This window comes from Myxine glutinosa, chromosome 6, assembly GCF_964187855.1.
Source record: "Myxine glutinosa chromosome 6, kmMyxGlut1.1, whole genome shotgun sequence".
NCBI classification, from domain to species: Eukaryota; Metazoa; Chordata; class Myxini; order Myxiniformes; family Myxinidae; genus Myxine; species Myxine glutinosa.
The window spans coordinates 133,067,249-133,090,486 of NC_136266.1; the positions used below are offsets into that span (position 1 = coordinate 133,067,249).

The 23,238-nt window shown below is 43.0% G+C and overlaps 1 protein-coding gene across 1 annotated transcript in view; it reads left to right on the plus strand.

Moving 5' to 3' along the window:
• Positions 1-23,238, plus strand: part of RECK (reversion inducing cysteine rich protein with kazal motifs) — a 226,512-nt gene that overhangs the window by 51,410 nt on the left and 151,864 nt on the right. The window contains exon 4 of the mRNA XM_068121103.2: positions 16,748-16,784. Within this exon, the coding sequence (XP_067977204.2) occupies positions 16,748-16,784 (37 nt within the window). The remainder of the gene's footprint in view (positions 1-16,747; positions 16,785-23,238) is intronic.

Consider the following 23,238-nt stretch of genomic DNA (forward strand, 5'->3'; position numbering starts at 1 on the left):
CAATGCAGCGCATTAAAATGTGATCTCGTCAATATTCCACGCTATTACTGAATTGTAGAAATAACAAACAAAAGTAAAAACAAATGAAATAAAAGAATTTACCCCAAAGAATTACCCCGGCAATCATTTCTGAAATGTAGTTGCTTCATCTGGAAACTACACAACCAGCCCACTACACTGCAAAAGTAGGTATACAGTAATGAAAAACAAAACGTGCGCACAAAACGTATTTTATTGATTATACAAGCATATCAATAATAACATATCAATAATAAACATATCAATAATAAACATATTAATCCCTCAAATGTTCAAACTGTTTGCCCCCGGCGTTCACACACTCCACTAGTCGAGTGTGGACACCCATGCACACTCTGGCACAAAGGTCTTTATCAGCATCAATTTCCTGGCAAGCCTCCCGTATGAACTGAATCATGGCATCAACAGAACGTGGCTTGCGTGCGAAAACCCTGTCTTTTACACATCCCCAGAAAAATGTCATGAATTAAATGAATTCTAGTATTAAATGAATCCTAGCACCACTATTATAATACTGGTAATACTGGTATAATTCTTACTGTATACCTACTTTTGCAGCCCCCTGTATATATACACAAAGAATTAAGTTAAGCACCCCCCCCCCCCCGTTTTTTTACAACCTCGCACATTACAAGTTTGTTGTCGTCAAAACAGTGTAATATACCCATGTTATTGCTATATTTTCTGGAGAAGTGATATTATGGTCACATAAAAACATAACAATCATGCCGTTTTCAATATTTTATTCTGAATAATTTAAGGTGAAATTTTTTGGGAATTTTAGGCATATTTTCACCTCAATTTAAGTATGGAGCTATAGGTCCATCACGGACAGTGTGGATGACGTTTATGTTTTCTAACGTACAGTCATTGTTCTGAGAAGACCTCTAGCGATCTTTGCGTCAATAACGTGTGTAGGACCCACGTGATCGGATCACTGACTCAACCCTACGTCTCATAGACCCTGTAAGCCGTCGTATGCGTTGCTGTGGCAGGTTGTTCCATTCCCGATGTAATGCACGTTCGGGACATGTTGGGACGACAAATTGCGAAGATGGTTCCTCCAATAGCCACTCTGGATGAATTGGAACGTGCATTACATCGGGAATGGAACAACCTGCCACAGCAACGCATACGACGGCTTACAGGGTCTATGAGACGTAGGGTTGAGTCAGTGATCCGATCACGTGGGTCCTACACACGTTATTGACGCAAAGATCGCTAGAGGTCTTCTCAGAACGATGACTGTACGTTAGAAAACATAAACGTCATCCACACTGTCCGTGATGGACCTATAGCTCCATACTTAAATTGAGGTGAAAATATGCCTAAAATTCCCAAAAAATTTCACCTTAAATTATTCAGAATAAAATATTGAAAACGGCATGATTGTTATGTTTTTATGTGACCATAATATCACTTCTCCAGAAAATATAGCAATAACATGGGTATATTACACTGTTTTGACGACAACAAACTTGTAATGTGCGAGGTTGTAAAAAACGGGGGGGGGGTGCTTAACTTAATTCTTTGTGTATATATAAAACCGAAAGGGTCACAGAGTTACAAGTGTATGGAAAGCCTCACTGCGTTGCCCTGATGAAGCCCCAACAAGGGCGAAACCAGGTCGGTAACTGTGAGTTTTGCATGCACTTGTGACAGTATCTGTATTTATAATCCGTAATGACGCACTGCTAGATGGTTCCTCTGGAACTTTGCAGGCAAGGCGGACGTGCATTGCGATGACGTCATGTTGTCCGCTCATTAGGTTGGAGAACCAGATTACAGATACCATTATATATATATATATAATTATATATATATATATATATATATATATATATATATCTAATATGTAAATGATGCCATGTATAATACGTGTCTATATAATATATACTATCCAACATGTCACGTATAATACAGCGGCCTCCAAAAGTATTCACCCCCCCCCCCCCGCCCCTCCAAATTTTTCACATTTTGATGCCACCTGAGCTTATTTTATGATGTCCAAATCAAACTTAAAATATAGTCTTTACAAACTAATCCAAAGTGATAAAGCTAAAAAATGCAGATAAAATGTGAATATGTTCGATTAATAGATGATCAGATGATTTAATAGAGAAAATCAAAGTTTTCAACCCTTTGCATAATTAACCCTAAATCACTTCAGGAGCGAATTATTTGTTTGAAAAGTTGCAAAACAAGTGTAATACGTTTCACCTGTATGTAACCATTAGTTTGTATTAAAAATTAAGCTCCCCCACTTATCTAAGGAGTTTTAATGTGCAACTCACTTGGTCAACTACCAAAGAAAACATGAAGACCAAGGAGCTTTCCAAAGAACTCAGACAAAGTGATGGAGAAGCATCGTTCAGGAGAGGGTTATAAGAAAATTTCAAAGTCACTCATTATCCCTTTGAATATGGTCAAATCCATAATGAAGAAGTGGAAGACGTATCATACCACTCAGACTCTAACCAGATCAGATCGCCCATCCAAACTCAGCAGCCGGGCAAGCAGGAAACTGGTTCGGGATGTCACTGTAAATCCAATAATTATTTAGAAATATCTGCAAGGCTCTATGTCACCGAGATGGGGGTCAGTGTTCATCAATCAACAATATCCCGTTCCCTTCACAAAGCTGGTCTCTATGGACAGGTGGCAAGAAAGAAGCCATTACTGAAAAAGACGCATCTAAAAGCTTGTATAGATTTTGTGAAAAACCATCTTAATGATACTGCAGGCTTGTGGAGAAAAGGTTTGTGATTAGATGAGACAAAAATTTAATTTTTGGTCTAAATTAAAAGTGTTACATCTGGTACAAGCCAAGCACTACACATCACTCAGTCAACACCATCCCTACTGTCAAGGATTGTGGTGGCAGCATCATGTTATGGAGCTGCTTTTCATCAGCAGGGAGTGGCAAGCTTGTCAGGATAGAAGGGACAAAGGACAGTGCAAAGTACAGGAGAATCCTTAATGAAAACGTGCTTGAGTCAACCATGAATCTGAAACTGGGTCAGAGATTCACATTTCAGCAGGACAATGATCTGAGCACAAAACTAAAGCAACACTAAAGTGTCTGAATAAGAAGAAAATAAATGTACTTGAGTGGCCCAGTCAAAGTCCTGACTTGAACCCAATTTAACATTTATGGCGAGACTTTAAGATTGCAGTCCATCGACGATCCCCAACAACAAACAAGTTTGATCCCCAACAAACTTGTCAGATGTAGAGAAATTTTCACGTGAAGAATGGACAGAAATTTCACCATCTCACTTTGCAAAGCTGGTAGCTACCTATCCAAAAAGACTCCGAGGCAGTCATTGCTGCAAAAGGTGCTTCCACCAAGTACTAACCAAAGGGGATGAATACGTTTGCAACCATTGAATTTTGATTTGTGCATGTATTTTGAAGGTATTCCTGACATGTGACCTCCTTCAACTATAAGTGTTTAGTTTGATCCCTTCAGTGATGAATATAATAATTCATTTGGAAAATTGGTTCTACATTATTAATACTTCATCTAAATGTGGCATTATTGGTAGGGGGTGAATACTTTTGCAGGCCACTGTATGTGTGTTTATAATATACAGTACAATATGTCATATATGATATGTGTGTTTATAATATACAGTATAATATGTGTATAAATCGCAATTGTGTGTGTGTGTGTGTGTGTGTGGTCATAAAGCATAACATAACATTCATTTTGCTAACTTTTCTCCCCTTCACCTTTCACTTTATTTTTCTCCCCGCCTCTCTCTCTCTCTCTCTCTCTCTCTCTCTCTCTCTCTGTCCCCTTCTCACTCCTCCCTCCTAATAAAGTGCAACACTCTCCTTACCCACCTCACTATCTCCCCCTCCACTGCCTCCCTCTCTCTTTCTCTCGTTCCCACCCCCTTCATTACTGCCCTCCCTCCGGGGTGTATAGCGATGTTCAGTGAGGCGTCGCTCTACCACCCCCCCCTCTTCCTCTTCCTCACCCTACCACCTCATCCCCCCATACCCTCTTTCTCTCCCTCCCCCTCTTTCTCTCACTCCCCCCTCTCTCTCTCCCACCTCCCACACTCTCTTAGTATTTCCGTCAGCAAAGCGACTTGTGGTATTTGCTTGTAATCAATAGAGTTACGGATAATGGCAATGTATGTGGCATAATGGGGTGCATGCATGAGACGAGCATGTGGGCCTCAATGGCAGTGGGCCATAATAGTAGCGTGTTCAGTTAACGATGGTATTTTTGTTCAGAATGAGCATGTGAGGCGAGACGTTGCGATCTACGAGTGTCGGTCTAGTTATATTTTGTAATTCTCAACTTCAGGAACATGTTGCTGTTTCTCCCAGTTAGCAGAGAGTGAAAATTTCACCTTTTATAACCGTTGCATTTAATATGATCGAGTCACATTGAACTCTTTCCTGACGGTGCTGGTCGAAGGACGGTCATACGCTGTGTGCAGTGAATTTGCCAGAGCAGTGACGGCAAATGAAGGGGAGTAGTGGTTTAGGTCATAGTAAATCAAGGTTGAGAAGGCAGACTTAGATTAAAAGTCAAAAACATGCCGCACTAATTACAATGGCATGTCGGGCCTAATGAGTGTCAGCATGGTAGTGAGGAAACCCAGTGAAGAAAAACAACAGTGAGTCACTGAACAAGAAACTGTAGCAGTTCGTGCAGGGAGCAGACATAATTTGCAACTACGATCGGGTGGAAGGAAAGTTTGTGCCAAGTACAACTATTGGTGGCAATTCTCCGACTTGCGAGGTTGTCTCAAGCTGTAGGAGTTCCTTAAGATTCGAAAGCCAAATGTCGCAGATGTCTTATTTACGTCCTGCTCGGCCAGACCATAGCAGCATGCTTTGCACAGACGCTGCGACTTGTGTTGCCAAGATTCTTTTTTAGATCCTCGTGAATTTTGGACAAAAACAGCCATGCCTTGAGGTTTGGCATTCCATGCTTCACGCTATCAAATGGTGACCTTGGCTTTCGATCGAAGCTCCGCTGGTATTAAACTTTTGTCGCAAACACTTGCCATTTTTACATGGCCTTAATTAAACAGCCAGACCCCATTGACTGTATCCTGTCCACGTTTATTCATCACTTGTTTTATATGGTGTATTTTTTTGTTGGATACAAAGTCGAGGCTCATGGAAGAGTGAGAAGTGTTTGTTATTTATTATTTTATTGGATTATCAAGAGGTCTTCGTTAATGAGCACACGTTTTTCTGATGGGTTCCAAAAAATTTTTTTCCCATGTATTTGCTCTACATTGTGTCGATGGATGAAATCAACAGAAGTCTTTTTCTTCTTCTTTTGTATGCAGCACAAGGCTGCAAGGTAGCATCATTGGTGAGGGGTGGCTGTGACACTGTTGGAATGCCCTTTATTGGTTAGGGCAGGAATTTGGTGCCAGCGTTGGCTCACCTACTCTTCGCCAAGGACACGTGGGATCTTTAACGTCCACCAAAGAATACCAGCAGACGGGACGTCCAGTTGAATGCCCATTTGATGGACGGCGAGCACATTGATGAATCACCCTTGTGCCTGTGAAGCATCGCGATGGCATTTTATAGCTGGGCTGACAATGTAACGCAGGCTAGACCCCTTAGAGGTGATTGTGTGTACCTCTAGAGTCTAGGCCATCGTTCCTGCCTACATGAAGTTGATTGTGACCTAACAGCCATGGGAAGCAAGGTGAAGCTGACGTTTTGGGTTTTAACTCTTCATCAGAGCAAAAGAGGACAAAGAGAACGTCAGCTTTCCCTTGCTTCTCGTGGCGTTTAAGCCCCAGTCATACCGGATTTGAGTGGCCACGAATCGCCCCGATCACCCCCGATCTGGCGATTCCCCGCACCAACACGACTTTTCGGCAAGATCGGCTGTAAATTTTCCCACAGTCATACCAAAACACCCCTGCCACGACTCCCGTACGATCGCGCCGTGACCGCTGCGCCGACAAAGCCCGATCCGCCAAGTGCGCGGCAAGATCGCCACAAGTCCTAGCCCGTGCCCACACATCTTCGCCCCGATCCGCCCCGATCCGCCCCGATCCACCCCGATCCACCCCGATCCCACTACGACCGCACTACGACGGCACTACGACCTCACTACGACCGCAGTACGCACGCGTACGTGCCCACCCGTCCGAGCCCGACTGCGCGGCGGCCGTCCTTGCCCTATATAAGAACGGCCAAGAATCACGCCGACCTAACTACGATCTTAAAATTCAGACGACGCTAATTCACGTTATTTTTATATGTCGTTTATATAAATCATCAACTCCAAGCCTTCCAATGATGCCGCCAGCCAGGAAGAGGGGGAGGGGATCCAGGAAGACGTGCACAATCACGCGGCCGCCGTGACCAGCTTGGATGTGATCGATGTGACCAGCTTGGAATCAGGAGATGAAATGATTTCGCCGCCGGGGATTGCCTATATATATACCCGGTCTTGTGACAGGTCGTACTGGCGCCTGCTGGTGCTTACTGCATGCTTACGGCAGTCTTGGCGGGGTCTTGTTAATTCGTGAGAGATCGGCAATGATCGTGAGTCGTCGTACTGCTGCGCGAACGTGGTCGGGACGGATCGGGGCAATTCTTGGAAGATCGTGATGGCAGTCGTACGGCGTCCATGTGAGGACATACGGCGGTCGTATCAGTGCTTGCTGGATGCGGAGCGAATCGTGGCAGCCAAGTTTCCCGACCGCCGCAAGACACTCCACGACCATTTTCCCGATGCCCACACGCGCCCGTACGACACCCTCCAGACAGCAGCAAGAGTTTGAAAAACGCCACGAATCACCACGATAATTTTGAACAGTTCAAAATTGTCGGGGCGGCTTCCCGTCTCGACCCGAACTGCCAAGTACACCCCCGATCATCCAGGAATCGCCAGGACCCCAATACGATCTGGCCAAGAATGTCGCCCCGATCTTAGGTCGTGGCGATTCGTGGCCTGAAAATGGCCGGTATGACTGGGGCTTTACGATACATCAACAAACCTCGTTGATTTCATCCATTGTTCTACCTGTTGGTGCAGATTGACACTCACCTTTACCAGGGAGACTTTCTTTTTTTTTGTATACAAGATCGAGGCTCGTGTAAGTGCTAACATCAATGACAAAAAAACAAACGGACACATAAGACAAAATAAAGGGAGCGGGAGACCAGATGGGGAGAGGGGGAAGCACACAAGTACAACATTTGAGAGCAGGGACATCGGGAGATCTGTGGGATTGAGTGGGCTTGTGGTTAGGAGGCGTAGGAAGAGGGGTGGGGGGTGAGGGAGGTAAAAAACAGATGGCGTAAAAAAACCAAAAAAAACCAAAAAAACACATGGACTGCTAGGACTTCCAGGAAAGAAGTCGGTATTTCAGAAAAGTGGATCTGGGGTGAATTAACAGGGGTAGAAAAGATCAGGGTTTTGGATGGGGGACGATAAGAGATGGTGTTGAATAGCTGTTTTAAAGACCTGGAGGGAGGAGTGGGATTGAAGAGAGTGTGGGAGTTTGTTCCAGAGGTGGGAGAAAAGAGGAATGAAAGAGTGAAGGTGAGCAGAGAGTCTTGATTTTGGCAGTTTCACCAGAAGAGGGTTCCTGGCAGATCTTGTGCGACCTGCAGGAATATTTGGGGGACACAGCACAGACATGGCTGGGGGGGCGGGAGGGGGGGGCAGGCTAGTGAGGAGTCGGTAGAAGACAGAAAGACCACCAACCTGCCTGCGGTGAGTGAGTGAAAGGCCCTCAGAGTTAACTTCATCGCGGGAGATTCCAACGATTCTGAACGCTTTGGTTTCAACAGCATGAAGACGAGCTAAGTGTGAGGCAGGAGCACCAGCCCAGAGGGGAGAGCAGTATTCCATTGAACTGCGGACGAAAGTCTTGTATGTGGTGAGGAGCTCAGGTGTGCCAAGGGAGGACTTTGCACGACGGAGGATGCCCAGTCGGCGACTGGCATTGGAGGTCAACTTGGAAATGTGGTTTTCCCAGGAAAGATCATGGCAGATTGTGAGACCCAAGAGCTTGAGTGACATAACTTCTTTGAGAGGATTGTTGAGAAAGTATGTAGATGGGAGGGTTGTCCAGACGGTCTTTCGGAGAGACTTAGTAAGAGTATGACATTTGTCAGGATTGAAAGACATGTTCCACTTATTTGACCAGTCTGTGATTTTGTCCAGGTCTGCAGAGAGTGAGGAGGCTGCATACTGCCGATCTGAGGGATGAGGAATGGAGCGGCAGAGAGTGGACTCATCAGCAAAGAGATAGAGAGGATTTTCCAGAGTCAGAGAGATCATTGATGAAGACCAGAAAAAGCACAGGGCCCAGAACACTGCCTTGGGGAATTCCAGCTTGAACAGGAAGGGGAGATGAGAGAAATCCATTCAGGGCAAACTTCTTTTTCAGTATTCATTTTATCAGTTGGACTTTGGAAGTTCGACTGATACAATCCAGAATGTATATCACTGGAATACTGTAATTCTTGATCGCTTGGTGCTGTAGCTTCCGTATCACTATATAACTGGGAAGTGATTCCGTATAACTGGGAAGCTTCATCAACTCACCCTTTTGCGTTTAGCATGATACATGAACAACGTGCATTTGCATTGAATGGAATGCCCTCTAATGATGGATAGGTTCCTCAGTTTGTTCTGACTTTGCAGGGGTTACCAAGGAGATTTGCTAGACATTTTGCTTCACCATTGGGTGGCGAATTCTTTCTTCCTGGTGGAGCGAAATTTTCCTCCTCTCTGTTGAGGATAATTCAAAATTTAATGCAATGACTAACTTTATTTTTTAACTCAATGTTCTTTTCTTTTTGAAGAACAAGATGTTTCTGACTAATCTTATTTATTGGACTGTCCACCGTGTATATTCCGAAGCCCATATGAGAGTTCCTGGATATACGGTATTTTGATGACATTTAAACAAGTCTCAGCCCGTCCGGTTTCATTGCTTCTAAATACATTTACAACCTCTTAGATTGTTTCAACATCCTGGAGAACGTTTGGGTAAAAATAAATAAATATGGCTTCTCTTACACAGTACTTCAACGGAGGAGGAGGCCATTCCGCCCGTCGAGCCTGTGCGCAATGGTTGTTGGTCCATACATTATCCTTTCTAAATGATTGGCATCAAGCAAGGAAGCAGCACTTACCATTTTGAAGTCTTTGTTACGACTAAGCCGGGATTTGAACCACCAGCCACCCAGACTCAGAGTGGACGCTCCAACAATTACTCCACCGAGTGTGGAATAGAGTTAATATGGGATGGGGTTCGGTGGCTGCAGAGTCTGTGAGGTTCAGTGGTCATAGCCTCACAGACCATCCCTTTCTGGGCCTGATTTGATAAAATCATTATTGATATCCATCTCCTGGAAATTAATTAATTATGGTGCACGTGGAGAACTTTCATGAGCAACCCTTCTTCCCTAGAGGAATGACACTTGGGAATTTGCACAGCTATCCGATCACGGGTTCTGATGGGCGGTGATGGAAATGGAGAAATTTCGCCAAATGTGAAGTTCTAGACATCAGGTAAACCGAGCTGGGCACATGGTGCTTGGATGCAATTTGTCATTGCAATTTCGAGTTGCCATTGGTGTTTCCCTTGACCTGTGATGATCTCACCTGACTTTTGTGACTGACTGGCTCATGGTTGGCTGTTTCTCACTTTGTTTGAAAGTCAATAAACAATGAGACATTATGAAGTGGAAAACAACTGTTGTATAATCCAGAGGTGAGTTCATGGCATCCAATGGCACTGTACTGATGAAATTATATTAGTACCAACTGGGCCTCACTGAACACCCGACTTTCTCCATCTCTCTGTCACGTGGGATCTTGCAGTTGAAGTTTTAATAATATGGTTCCCTGAGTTGTTCTCTTCAAGAAGACACGGGTGGTTCATTTTGAAGGTTCAAAAACCGTGGGGGTTTGTTTGACCTCCCATGGAAGTTCCCTGCTTGGAACCTCATTGTTGTGAGGAAACCTAGGAAGTTATAATTGGAGCAAGTGGCTAGTTTGAGGTCTTTTTCACCATATTGTTTTGTTTGATCATCTGAAGGATGGCATTATATATGACCACAAATGGCTTCAGTCTAAACTGCTGGGAAGTGTCAAATCCAAGTTGGCATTTTTAGTAATTCATACCAGTAACTGCACAAGTAAATACTTCTTGAATCAGGCAGATTTAGGAGTTGTTGTGACAAAAAAAGGATTAATAATTGTATAAAATGGCAAATAATTTTATGGAAGCCTCATCTCAAATCCTTTTCATGGTTCTGGTATGAAAAGTTGTATTATTATTCATATGCAGGTTGGTGCTGTTTGGCTGCATAATTTTCTGAGCTTGCAGCTGTGCCACTGATGCAATGCCCCCTTGCCCGCTGGCTGGTGCTCAATTTGCCGACCTCAGAAGGATGACAGGCTGAGTCAACCCCCCTGGCGTTAATTCAGCAATTGACCGGGATTCGAACCCAAGATCCTAGGATCCCAAGCCGGCACCTGAACCGCTAAGCCAACACCAGGCTTCTGTGTGGGTGGTAAAGGAAGTAGGAATATATCTAAATTACATTTGAACTAATTTTGAACTGTGTGGGTGGTTTATCCGCTTTGAATAAAAGGAAAAATGATGTTTCGAGCCTTACCTTTCATTGGGGCAAAAGAGCGAACAATGGGGGCAGAGGTTCAAACAGGCAGATCATCACTGACTTGCTGGGGGTGAGGAACGCTAATTAGGCAGAGGTGTCCGAACTATGACCAATGGGTCAGAACTATGCAAATCTTTTTGCTGGGTACATTGAAAAACAGATTTTTTCTCAGTATGATAGTCCAACACCAGACTTCTATGGACGCTGATTGTATAGGCCTCACTTCCCCTCTTGCAGCAGACTTGAACTTGAATGATTCAGCACCTTTGTCAACTCTTTTCACCCAGCTCTCAACTACACATGGGAGATTTCTGATGTTTTAGTCACATTTCTGGATATTACAATTTCCATAGCAGATACTGCTTTAACCACTGCTGTATCTTACTATAATTCACCAAATGTCTGTCCGTCTGTCTGTCTGTCTGTCTGTCTGTCCGTCTGTCTGTCCGTCTGTTCCCAGGTACCGCAAAAACGGCTGAACCGATCGCAACAAAATTTTGGGTGGGTAATCCTGGGACCCCCTGGAGTAAAATAGGCTATATTGTTTTTCCAATTTTTCCCAATTTCCAATTTTCCAGTTTTTCCAAACACGATGTAATAATATTTACCGATATGAACAGTGATTTGGCTTTTATTGAAATTCTACAAATACTGTTTAGATTTTGATGATTTGCGTGTGATATGAATTAACGGATGTTTATATGAATCGTTTAAAATAACAAAAGCCTTCAATTTCTGATATTTTGCATTTTCATTTGGGCCTCCCAATTGAAGCCCCGCCCATAGGGCGGGTACCGTTGCTAGCATTACAAACACACTAATTCTCATAACTCTCTATTCTATTAATCATCTCTTCTCTCTCATGTCAAAAACTCGATACCATATTCCCAATTTTATAAAGCCCCGCCGTCCCTGCAGTGACAATACGGATTTCACTGCGAAAGCCAAAGAAATGCATCGTTTCTTCAAGAACTGGAGCCTACCAACTTCACTTACGGAAAGGGCTCTCAACCACATCCTCCATAGTGACAGTCTCATAAAAAAAACACAACGAGTTAATGATAAACGAATACATATCGCCTGGATTTATCATCCTGACAATCTTGCAGTTGAAAGAATCATTCAGAAAAATCTTAGGATACTACACCCGGACACAGATACAGCTTCTGTGTTCTCTAAACGATCACTCCATTCATTCAAACAAGACAGAAGTTTGAGAAATTTCCTTGACAAAGTCGCATTACCTTCAAGTCTCCAGTCAGGTATGTTCAAATGCACACACAGCCGCTGCAATACCTGCTTCATCAACCACACCAAATCTCTGCCAGGACTGAACTACACCATCACAATTACAGATCATTACACATGCACCGCATCCAATGGCATTTACTGTATCTCGTGTTCACGATGTAACAAACTGTGCATCGGTGAAACTGGACGGTGACTTGGAGATCGCTTTCGTAAACATCTCAATGACGTCAGAACAAACAGCAATGATAGCAAATCAGTCTCACGTCACTTGAACCTCTCAGGACACTGTTCCTCACATGTCAGTCTGTGGTTGACACTATTCCACGGAAGCAACGACTCCAGGAAAGTCACAGAACTCTCTGCCAAAATCAAGACTCTCTGCTCACCTTCACTCTTTCATTCCTCTTTTCTCCCACCTATGGAACAAACTCCGTCACTCTCTTCAATCCCACTCCTCCCTCCAGGTCTTTAAAACAGCTGTTCACCACCATCTCTTATCTTCCCCCATAAAAAACCTTGATCTTTTCTACCCCCGCTAATTCACCCCAGATCCACTTTTTTGAAATACCAACTTCTTTCCTGGAAGTCCTAGCAGTGTCCATGTGTTCTATACCTCTCCCTCCCCCCCCCCCCCCTTCCCATGCCTCTTCCCCCAAGCCCTCTCCCTCCCACAGATCTCCCGATGTCCCTGCTCTCAAATGTTGTATTTGTGTGCTGCCCCTTCTCTCCCCATCTTGACTCCCACTCCCTTTATTATATGTTTTATGTGTCCGTTTGTTTTTTTGTGATTAATGTTAACTCTTACACGAGCCTCGATCTTATATACAAAAAAAAAAAAAAAAAAAAAACCAGCAAACCATCTAAAAACTTGGAACATTAGCTCCACATTGTTTAAATGAGAAGTTTTCTTTCAGCTGAAATATCAACCAAGTCGCTTTCCTTCCCACCCAGCCCCATCCACTTCCTTTGTCTTCTCTTTTGCTCACCTTTCCAATTAGTCTTCCTATTCCTCTCTATCATACACATCACTTATGACGTTTCATCCCAAGTAACACGTCACATGTGATGTATATAAGCCTGCCCAATCAGCGTTCTTTACCCCCCAACACATCAGTGATGATGGTAATGCGAAAATCTTCCTGTTGGAACCTCTGCTCCCATTGTTCTCTTTTCCTCTGACAAAGGGTAAGGCCAGAAAAGTCGATTTTTAAGTGGCAAAACCCCTTCAAGATTTGGCTACGTCCTTCCTTCCATCTGTCCATCTGTTCATCACAAATGAAGAAAAAGAACATTTCTAACCCACCGTGTATATTTCCAAAGGGTTCTAATGTGTAATTCTAGACTATATTGTTTTCTTAAGGGTAAATTTCAAGAGTTCTAACAGGTAATTATAATAGGTTCCAAAGGGTAATTCTAAGGAGTAATTCTAAAGGGTAATTATGAAGGGTTCTCAAAGGTAATTCTAAAGGGTAATTTAAAAGGTAATTCTAAAGGGTGATTCTAAAAAGTAATTCTAAAAGTTAATTTGAAAGGGTAATTCTAAAGGGTTTTAAAGGCAATTCTAAAGGGTAATTCTGAAGGGTAAAACTGAGGGGTTCTAAAGGGTATTTATATTGCGCTCTAAAGGGTAATTCTAAAGGGTAATTTAAAAGGTAATTCTAAAGGGTGATTCTAAAAGGTGATCCTAAAAGTTAATTTGAAAGGGTAAATCTAAAGGGTAATTCAAAAAGTTAATGCCAAATGCTAATTCCAATGGGTTCCAAAGGGTAATTCCAAAGGGTGATTCTAATGGGTTCTGAAGAGTAATTCTAAAGGGTAATTCTAAAAGTTAATGCCAAAGGGTAATTCTCATGGGTTCCAAAGGGTAATTCTAAAGGGTAATTCTAAAGGGTAATTCTAAAGGGTAATTCTAAAAGTTAATTCCAAAGGGTAATTCTAAAGGGTAATTCTAATGGGTTCTAAAGAGTAATTCTGAAGGGTAATTCTAAATGTTAATTCCAAAGGGTAATGCTAAAGGGTAATTTAAAAGGTAATTCTAAAGGGTAATTTAAAAGGTAATTCTAAAGGGTAATTCTGAAGGGTAAAGCTAAAGGGTAATTCTAAAGGGTAATTTAAAAGGTAATTCTGAAGGGTAAAGCTAAAGGGTTCTAAAGGGTAATTCTAAAGGGTAATTTAAAAGGTAATTCTAAAGGGTGATTCTAAGAAGTAATTCTAAAAGTTAATTTGAAAGGGTAATTCTAAAGGGTTCTAAAAGGCAATTCTAAAGGGTAATTCTGAAGGGTAAAGCTGAGGGGTTCTAAAGGGTATTTATAATGGGTTCTAATGGGTATTTCTAAAGGGTAAAGCTAAAGGGTTGTTACGTGCTCCTCCCCAACTCCCGGTCACGGTGTACCTCCGAGCCCCGAAAGGAGTCACGGCAGAAAGATGTGTTATTCTGTGTGTCAAAGACCAATGGTGAAACCACACCAATTGTTACCAAAAAACAAGTATTGTATTAAGGTCACACAAGAATAACAGCACAAGAACAATATTAATCAATTACACAACCAATGTTATATCATTCCTATGATGGTACCATCAGTTTCGTTCAAATATAACTCACTGTGCTCCAAGTGAGCGAAAATAACATTCCCAAAGTCTCTGTCCCGGCATCAAGCCAAAGTCGATCCACGCTCCGGTGATCGTAAGAACGATGTCGTATCGAGACCAGAATCCAGTTCGGCTGACAGTCACGCTGCCAAAGATGTGCAAAGGTGCCCTAAAGAGGCGACTGGGAAATCACACCTTCGGGTATGAACATTCAACGGCACCAAAATGGCGAACCGCAAATTCCCACTCGAAATCCACGTTACACACGCAAACCAGCTTAACGACTGGGTGCGGTGAAATGGCTGAAGCGAGGTGAAATGGCTGGAGCGATGCGAAATCGGGAGCGAGGCAAAATGGCCGACGGGCCCGTACTGAAGGCGTACCTACACTTCAACAATGATTCTCTTCGGAATCAACCGCAAAACCTGTCACGCAGGTTTATCTGTCACAGCGATAACCACTCTGTCACAGGAATCCCTTTCCCAGGAAACCCAAAGTTCGCTCGTGACCCCCGTTCGCCAGCGTTTGCTCAAGACCTCACAGCAACTCGGCTTCTTCTCGACCTCACTTGCTCCGCTTCTTCTTCCTCCTCTTCTTCATCCGGTTTTCTCTCGATCCGGTTTCCGGTTTCTTTTAAAACATTAATTTTTTACCTTTTGCAAACAGTTATCTCCATTTCACTGAAACGATAACAATAACAGTACATGGAACCAAAAATGCTTACATTGAATGAAAACCACAACGACGGAGGTGATTAATCCATAACAGGGTTATAAAGGGTAATTATATTGCGTTCTAAAGGGTAATTCTAAAGGATAATTTAAAAGGTAATTCTAAAGGGTGATTCTAAAAGGTGATTCTAAAAGTTAATTTGAAAGGGTAAATCTAAAGGGTAATTCTTAAGGGGTAAATCTAAAGGGTAATTCAAAAAGTTAATGCCAAAGGGTAATTCTCATGGGTTCCAAAGGGTGATTCTAATGGGTTCTAAAGAGTAATTCTGAAGGGTAATTCTAAAAGTTAATGCCAAAGGGTAATTCTAAAGGGTAATTCTAATGGGTTCTAAAGAGTAATTCTGAAGGGTAATTCTGAAAGTTAATGCCAAAGGGTAATTCTCATGGGTTCCAAAGGGTAATTCTAAAGGGTGATTCTAATGGGTTCTAAAGAGTAATTCTGAAGGGTAATTCTAAAAGTTAATGCCAAAGGGTAATTCTAAAGGGTAATTCTAATGGGTTTTAAAGAGTAATTCTGAAGGGTAATTCTGAAAGTTAATGCCAAAGGGTAATTCTCATGGGTTCCAAAGGGTAATTCGAAAGGGTAATTGTAATGGGTTCTAAAGAGTAATTCTGAAGTGTAATTCTAAAAGTTAATTCCAAAGGGTAATTCTAATGGGTTCTAAAGAGTAATTGTGAAGGCTAATTCTAAAAGTTAAAGCCAAAGGGTAATTCTAAAGGGCAATTCTAATGGGTTCTATAGGATAATTTTGAAGGGTGATTCTAAAGGGTTGTAAAGGGTAACTTTAATGGGTTTCATCCGTTTCTAGGCTTTGCCTATTTCATATTAAAATGCAAACTGAACAGCTTCCTTCAGACATGGGTGCGATTTTTCCTTTCATTCAAGGCGGATCAACAACCATTTAAAGTAATTTTTAAAATCTGTTATTGCAATGCCTGTCACTCTATGTTACACTTTGTCAGTTTGCATTGCTGGGTATATCAGTCTGCCTGGCTTTATTTGTCGGTCTGCATTACTTTATTTGTCTGCAATGATTTATTTGTGATGCTCTGTCCCATTGGCATTCAGTGGTGTCTATCTGCATGCTATTTGGCACATTGTCTCTGTCTCGAGGAAAAAGACAAAACAAACAGTGGGAATGAATTACTTCCCATAATATTGTTTCGTGAACATGGTGATGTGTGCCACAGGGTGATTGTGTGTGGCACAACCATGATATACCATATAGCCCATCATTTCCAGTTCTGACTATCTGTATATTGTATGACATTGTAAGTCAGAGTACACAATAATATATCATTGATAATTACCCTTTTAGGAAAACATTATGATGTTGAAATGAGATGGCTGTTAAAATACTAGTTATTTGGAGTAAAACATCACTGATAACTGCAGTAATTTAGTTACTCGAGTTAATTGTCATTAACCCTAGCCTGGCTCTCTATTGATGGTAATATCTGCATTAACTGATGAGAGATTTGCCTTCCCACAGGTAAACTTCTGGGAATGCATCAACTCGACCCTTCCCGGTGAGTGCTGGAGGGCAGACTGTGCATGATCCCTTTGTGAGGAGCACGTTTGTGCCGTCTTGGTGTGTTGTGACCAGATGCCGCATGCACCCACCCTAACATAAATAAAGAACCTTAATCTGATTCAGCTGCTGTTGCAAATAACTTTTGGCCTTCCCCTCACGCAAACTTGAGTTTTAAGATAAGCTGTTCTGTGGCACATGCGTTTGTTGTGGTTTTAAAAATCTTGTTTATCATCATGGAGGATGGACCAGGTCCCTCACCCTTGCAAATTGTAAAATTAGAAAGAATTTTGTTTCAGTACCCTTCACGTGCCTCTTTTTGTTTCGCAATTGTGCTGATTTGAAGACCTCTTCTAAACAAGCAACTCCTAATTGAAGCCTCAAAACAAAACCATCAAAGGTTTACGAACAAACGTATATCGATTCCAACATTCCGCTCTGGTTTTCCATAGTGGCATATTGTCGGGCTATTAACCCCATCAATTCCTGAAGACACGAGGTCAAATCACGACCACTTGAAGGAAATTTCAGAGTCAGGAATGGATGGTGAAAACATCTCAGCTTCTCGAAGTGGACAATTGCACATGGAATCCGTGGCAAATTGCATGTGTTTTTAATATGGAATTCTTTCCCGAAGAATTCTGCATTCCATTTCAGGTTATACTCGAGATGTCCAACTCCTCCCTTGACTGAAGTGCGTAATCTGAGTGATCCCGAAACTTAACCCTAATTATAGCCCTTAACCCGGCCTGTACTGTGTGCCCTGACCTGTGACCCTGTATTTAGGGTGGAACACCAATGGAAAACAAATGTTGTCAATGGCGAATTTATCTACCAGATAAAACACAGTCCGTTTGCGTGTTTATACAGATGTCTACCCCCCTTCGTAAGGGTAGGTTTTAAAGGCCAATCTTTTAACACGAATGTGTGTTCACCACGGTCTATTTGTGAAGATAAAACAAACTCGAAAAACATTTTCCATAAAAGAGTAATTATATCTCTTCTATTGGAATTGCAGACGGTGGCTTGCAAACCGAGCCTCAAGGGCGGTGTACAGAAACGTTAAAAACAACAACATTAAATACAAGGCACAGAGAGGTGAAATTTATTGCATGTGATGCGCAACACGCGCAGAGTAAACCAAGTTTTCATTTACGTCTGGAGGATGTCTAATAAATAAAGAAGATATAAGCACATCTGACACTAGGCCGAGGCTTCAGACTTTGGCATGCTCACGAGGCTGCACCGTCAAATAAACTGTTCCAACCCGTCAAAAATGATGAGCTTTTTACAAGTTCGAAATATTTTGTTGGTTAACTTTGATAAACTACACCCAGTTTGAACTCACTGATTGGATGTGAATATGACAGTGGAAAGGGATTATGGTAATCAAGTAAAAAACTATAAACTAGTCGAGTTATAAGTATGAATTAAGGCATCAGAAACAGTGACACCTGCACTATGATAATCAAAACATAATGTTTGCATTAAAATGTATCTCCAAAGACCCATTTTGACCCAGGCAGCTAACATCAACACACAAAACATATCATGAGTTCATGATCGGGTGCAAACGATCATATATTTATCACCACACGAACTCAGCATAGTAGGGCCTATAAAAACTTTACTGAACTGAAACTGAACACAGATAACAACGATTTCACTACAAGCGTAATCTATTTATAATGTATGCAAATATGGTGGGTTTTTATCCTTTTCCCTCCCATATTTTTTCTCTAGACTGTACTCCATACTTGCCTCTTCCTTTCCCTCCCCTTATTCCCCTTCCTCCCAACCCTCTTCCCATTCTTTACCCCATTTCCTATACTTCCCTTCCCTCTTTTTCCACTTCTGTTATCATTCTTCGAGCCCTGAGCTCCTGTACCTTTGGGCTATGGGAACTCCGAGCCCTCATATAGACTAGCTACAGGAGCACTAGACCCTGGGAGTTACGGGAACCCTGAGTTATATCCCGGAGCCAAGGGGATCCTGAGCTTTCGGATCCCCGATACCACTAAGCCACTGGAGCCCCAGGCCCGAGGAGCCCCTGGTCCTGGGATCCTCTAACCAGGATCCTAGCCACGGGAGCACCAGTAACCATGAAAGCCATGGTAATCCCAAAACCTGAGCCACAAAAGTCCCACAAAATAATAAATAATAAATTTATCAACTACTGGAAGCCATGCTGTGATTTTCACTGAATATATCAACCCGCACAGTAAAGTCTACCCTCCTAGATGGAAAGCTGGCACAAGTGGTCACTGAGTGCTGCACGAATTCAGCCTTTACTGCACTTTGTCGATGCTCCACTGTGCCTTAACCAGATATTTAGTACTGTCACTTATTAAACAACAAACTATTGTTTAAAAGTTGTTTACTAAATTTATGGGAGACTGTGACAGAATAACTCTTTGATTTTAACCACAGTGGAGTATCCCTTGTATTGTTCATGCAAGACCTCAGAATCATTCTCTCTGCAGTAACCCAAGATCCCATGCTGCAGTGCACCTTTGATGTAATCTGCATGGCTTGCTATTTCCCATCACAGTTTGGTAATGATTACATGTCGGGTACCCAAGTACCCAAGCCATATCTTCCAGATAAGCTAAATGGTCATGACGTCATCTGCGTGACGTAATCGAGGGAAAGATTGTCTCAGCACGCAATGGATAATGGCCGCACAACCCGCTTCAGACTCGTCAGAAAGTGAATTTGACGAATAATTTTCTGATCAAGAATCCTCAGATTACGTTGAAGAGTGAAGGTGATTTAGGCTGGAATTTGTAATTCGTTGAAGATGCCGGCGATAACTCGACTACTCCGCAAAAGACACTGTAGGATTTTTAACGTCCACTAATGCTAGAAGACGAGACAACTGGCCCTGCCTCCGAAGAACCAATTTGACACCAACCAAATCGTTGATAATATTGTTGCGGTTTTGGGAAACCGCTGAGAAGTAATGGCAACCACCAAACAGGTCCCTTATAATAGTTATTTCATAGCAGTCCATTATTTCCCTTATTTAGTCCTTCCCCTTATTTCAGGTTAGTATGTTGTTATACATTGGGGAAAGGGAATATAGGCCCTCCACTCATAAGGGATTATTACCAGGCACATGCACAAATATTGCATCCACAGTTATTGATTCAAAGTCTTGAATGACAGAAGACAGACAAATGACCATTGGGATATCCACCAATCAGGGCCTGAGGAACTTCAGGGGAACTTGAGGGGGTGGCGTGACGGGCTTCACAAATCGGGAGCCAAGACACCCCCGAAATGCAGCCCCATTTGCCCTGACAAAAGGCCTTGCACACGTGTTCATTCTCTCTCGTTCTCTCTCTCTCGTTCTCTCTCATTCTCTCTCGTTCTCTCTCGTTCTCTCTCTCTCGTTCTCTCTCTCTCTCGTTCTCTCTCTCTCTCTCTCTCTCTCTCTCTCTCTCTCTCTCTCTCTCTCTCTCTCTCTCTCTCTCTCTCTCGTTCACCCAGCACGTGCCATTTGCCGGCCTGGTATTCGTTGGTGAGCTCAGGACAAAAAGCGTTGTGAGGAGAGGCATCTTCTGGAACATCGTGGCATTTGTGCTGACAGGTTTCCAATGTTCATTTTCCCCTCCCCCTCCCCCATGAATGTGTGCTAGGCCCATGTAGTGTTTATTTGTTACAATCGTAATAAGGCGTAGAATAAGCTAAGTTCCTGCTTCTTGTCCTTTTTTCTTTCCTATTGAATAAATACACTGTAAATATTTGAAAAATAAATCAAATCGTTAAACGTTTCCTTTTCTCTCTGTCCATGAATGTCTCTTCCTCCATTGATGCGCCATTGTTCGCCCACTGATTAATGATCGGCCATAACAGAATCAGCATTACCCGGTGGTTGCCAACGGTTGCTCGGCCGTCTAAATTTGTTACACCGCCGGAGGGTATGTACAGTACGTTTCCCGATTGGGACCATCACGTGGTACAGGTAAGCTACCACGCGACGGACCAATTGGCGTTCGTAGTTGCTGGTTCGCAACCTGCCAAAGTACAAAGTTATTCGTGCGCGGCAGCCGCAAGTCCAGTAAGTTCAGGATGGAACGGAGGCCAACCACCTCGTCGTAGACCCAAACCCCGGGCCATAACAATATGAATGGGGATTGTGTCAGCTTTTACTCGCTTCAATATACTCATCCAAAACTGGGAATGCAGGCTGGTGTCTTACGAATTATCTTCAAAATGGGTGCTGCAAATGACGCTTGAAGCAGGTGGGCCATGCTACTTTCCACTGGTCTTTTTACCTTGGCTATCCATACTTTCCTTACAGCTTGATCTTGTGGGAAAACATGTATACTCACACCAACTTTGGTTGTATTGCTACAACCAGCAACAATACATCCAGCTGGCATTCTGAGAACTTTTTCAGATTTCAGAGCGTATGTTGGCCGCATGTAAACACAAGTCCTACTGCAAAAGTATCCTCATGATGATGGGTGGGTCACATGATAAATGACAAAATCAAATCGCCGTTTTTGGGGGGGCGGTGCTAATCGAGCATGAAAGGACACCAAAAACATAAAATCTTCCTTCCAAGATATTTATTCAAGAAAAGAACAACGATTAAGTGTTACGTGAAGCCATATCTACTGATTAAACCAAACATGATTTTCCAAGTCTTTCGTGGAGAAACATTTTTCTCCACGCATGGCTGGCGGACTTCCTCTCTAGTCGTCGTCAACGTGTGGCCCTGAATGGGTTTCTCTAATCTCCTCTTCCTGTTCAGGCTGGAGTTCCCCAAGGCAGTGTCCTGGGCCCTGTGTTTTTTCTGGTCTTCATCAATGATCTCTCCGACTCTCTTGAAAATCCTCTCTATCTCTTTGCTGGTGACTCTACTCCCTGTCGCTCCATTCCTCATCCCTCAGATCGGCAGTCTGCAGCCTCCTCACTCTCTGCAGACCTGGACAAAATCACAGACTGGGCAAACAAGTGGAACATGTCTTTCAATCCTGACAAATCTCACTCTTACGATGTCTCTCCGAAAAGACCGACTGGACAACCCTCCCATCCACTTTCTGAATAATCCTCTTCAAGAAGTTCTGTCACTCAAGCTTTTGGGTCTCACTATCTGCCATGATCTTTCCTGGGAAAACCACATTTCAAATCTGGCCTCCAAAGCCAGTCGCCGACTGGGCATCCTCCGCCGTGTGAAGTCCTTCCTTGGTACACCTGAGCTCCTCACCACATACAAGGCTTTCATCCGCAGCTCAATGGAATACTGCTCTCCCCTCTGGGCTGGTGCTCCTGCCTCACACCTAGCTCGTCTTCACGCTGTTGAAACCAAAGTGTTCAGAATCATTGGAATCTCCCACGATGAAGCTAACTCCAAGGGCCTTTCACTCACTCACCGCAGGCAGGTTGGTGGGCTTTCCGTCTTCTACCGACTCCTCTCTGGCCTTGCCCCCCCAGCTCTCTCTGCGCTCTGTCCCGCAAATATTCCTACAGGTCGCACAAGATCTGCCTGCAACCCTCTTATGGTTAAACTGCCAAAATCAAGACTCTCTGCTCACCTTCACTCCTTCATTCTTCTTTTCTCCCACCTCTGGAACAAACTCCCTCACCCTCTTCAATCCCACTCCACCCTCCAGGTCTTTAAAACAGCTGTTCACCACCATCTCTTATCTTCCCCCATCCAAAACCTTGATCTTTTCTATCCCCGCTAATTTCACCCCAAATCCACTTTTTTGAAATACCAACTTCTGTCCTGGAAGTCCTTGTTGTCCTTGTGTCCCCCCCCCCCCCCACCTTCCCACGCCTCCTCCCCCCAAGCCCTCTCCCTCCCACACATCTCCCTGCTCTCAAATGTTATGTTTGTGTGTTTCCCCTTCTCTCCCCATCTTGTCTTCCGCTCCCTCTTTTTATATATTTTGTTTGTCTGGTTGATTTGTTTGTGAAATAAATGTTAGCTCTTTCATGAGCCTCGATTCAGTATACAAAAAAAAAAAAGAAAAAAAAAAAGTCTGTTGACCTTAAAACCATAAGATGTTTTTTTTTTTGACAAACTAGGCTATTAAGAATGACCTGTTCCATACACATCCTAAGGAATCTTACACAGAAGGGATATTAAAGTTAAAATTCATAATACGGATTGCAATTGACCTTCAGAATGTTTTGTATCACTTAATTATTATGATCATTATTGGTGTATAATCACCGAGGAATCAGAGAATGAAACAGATGAAGAGGACTTTGTTAAATCGTACTAAAATACGCAATTTGGTGTCTGTCTCACGATTTTTGACTGTGACACATTCGGTCGCTACTTATCCAATCTCAACCAAACTCGACTGGAGGACGAAGGGTCACATAATGAAGGTTGTAGCGCATTCATTTGCCCCCCTCCCCAAGGGGGTTTTCTCTGCGAAGGGGGTTTTCCCCGCCATTGCCACCAATGGGGTTGCGTGTTGAGGTGAATA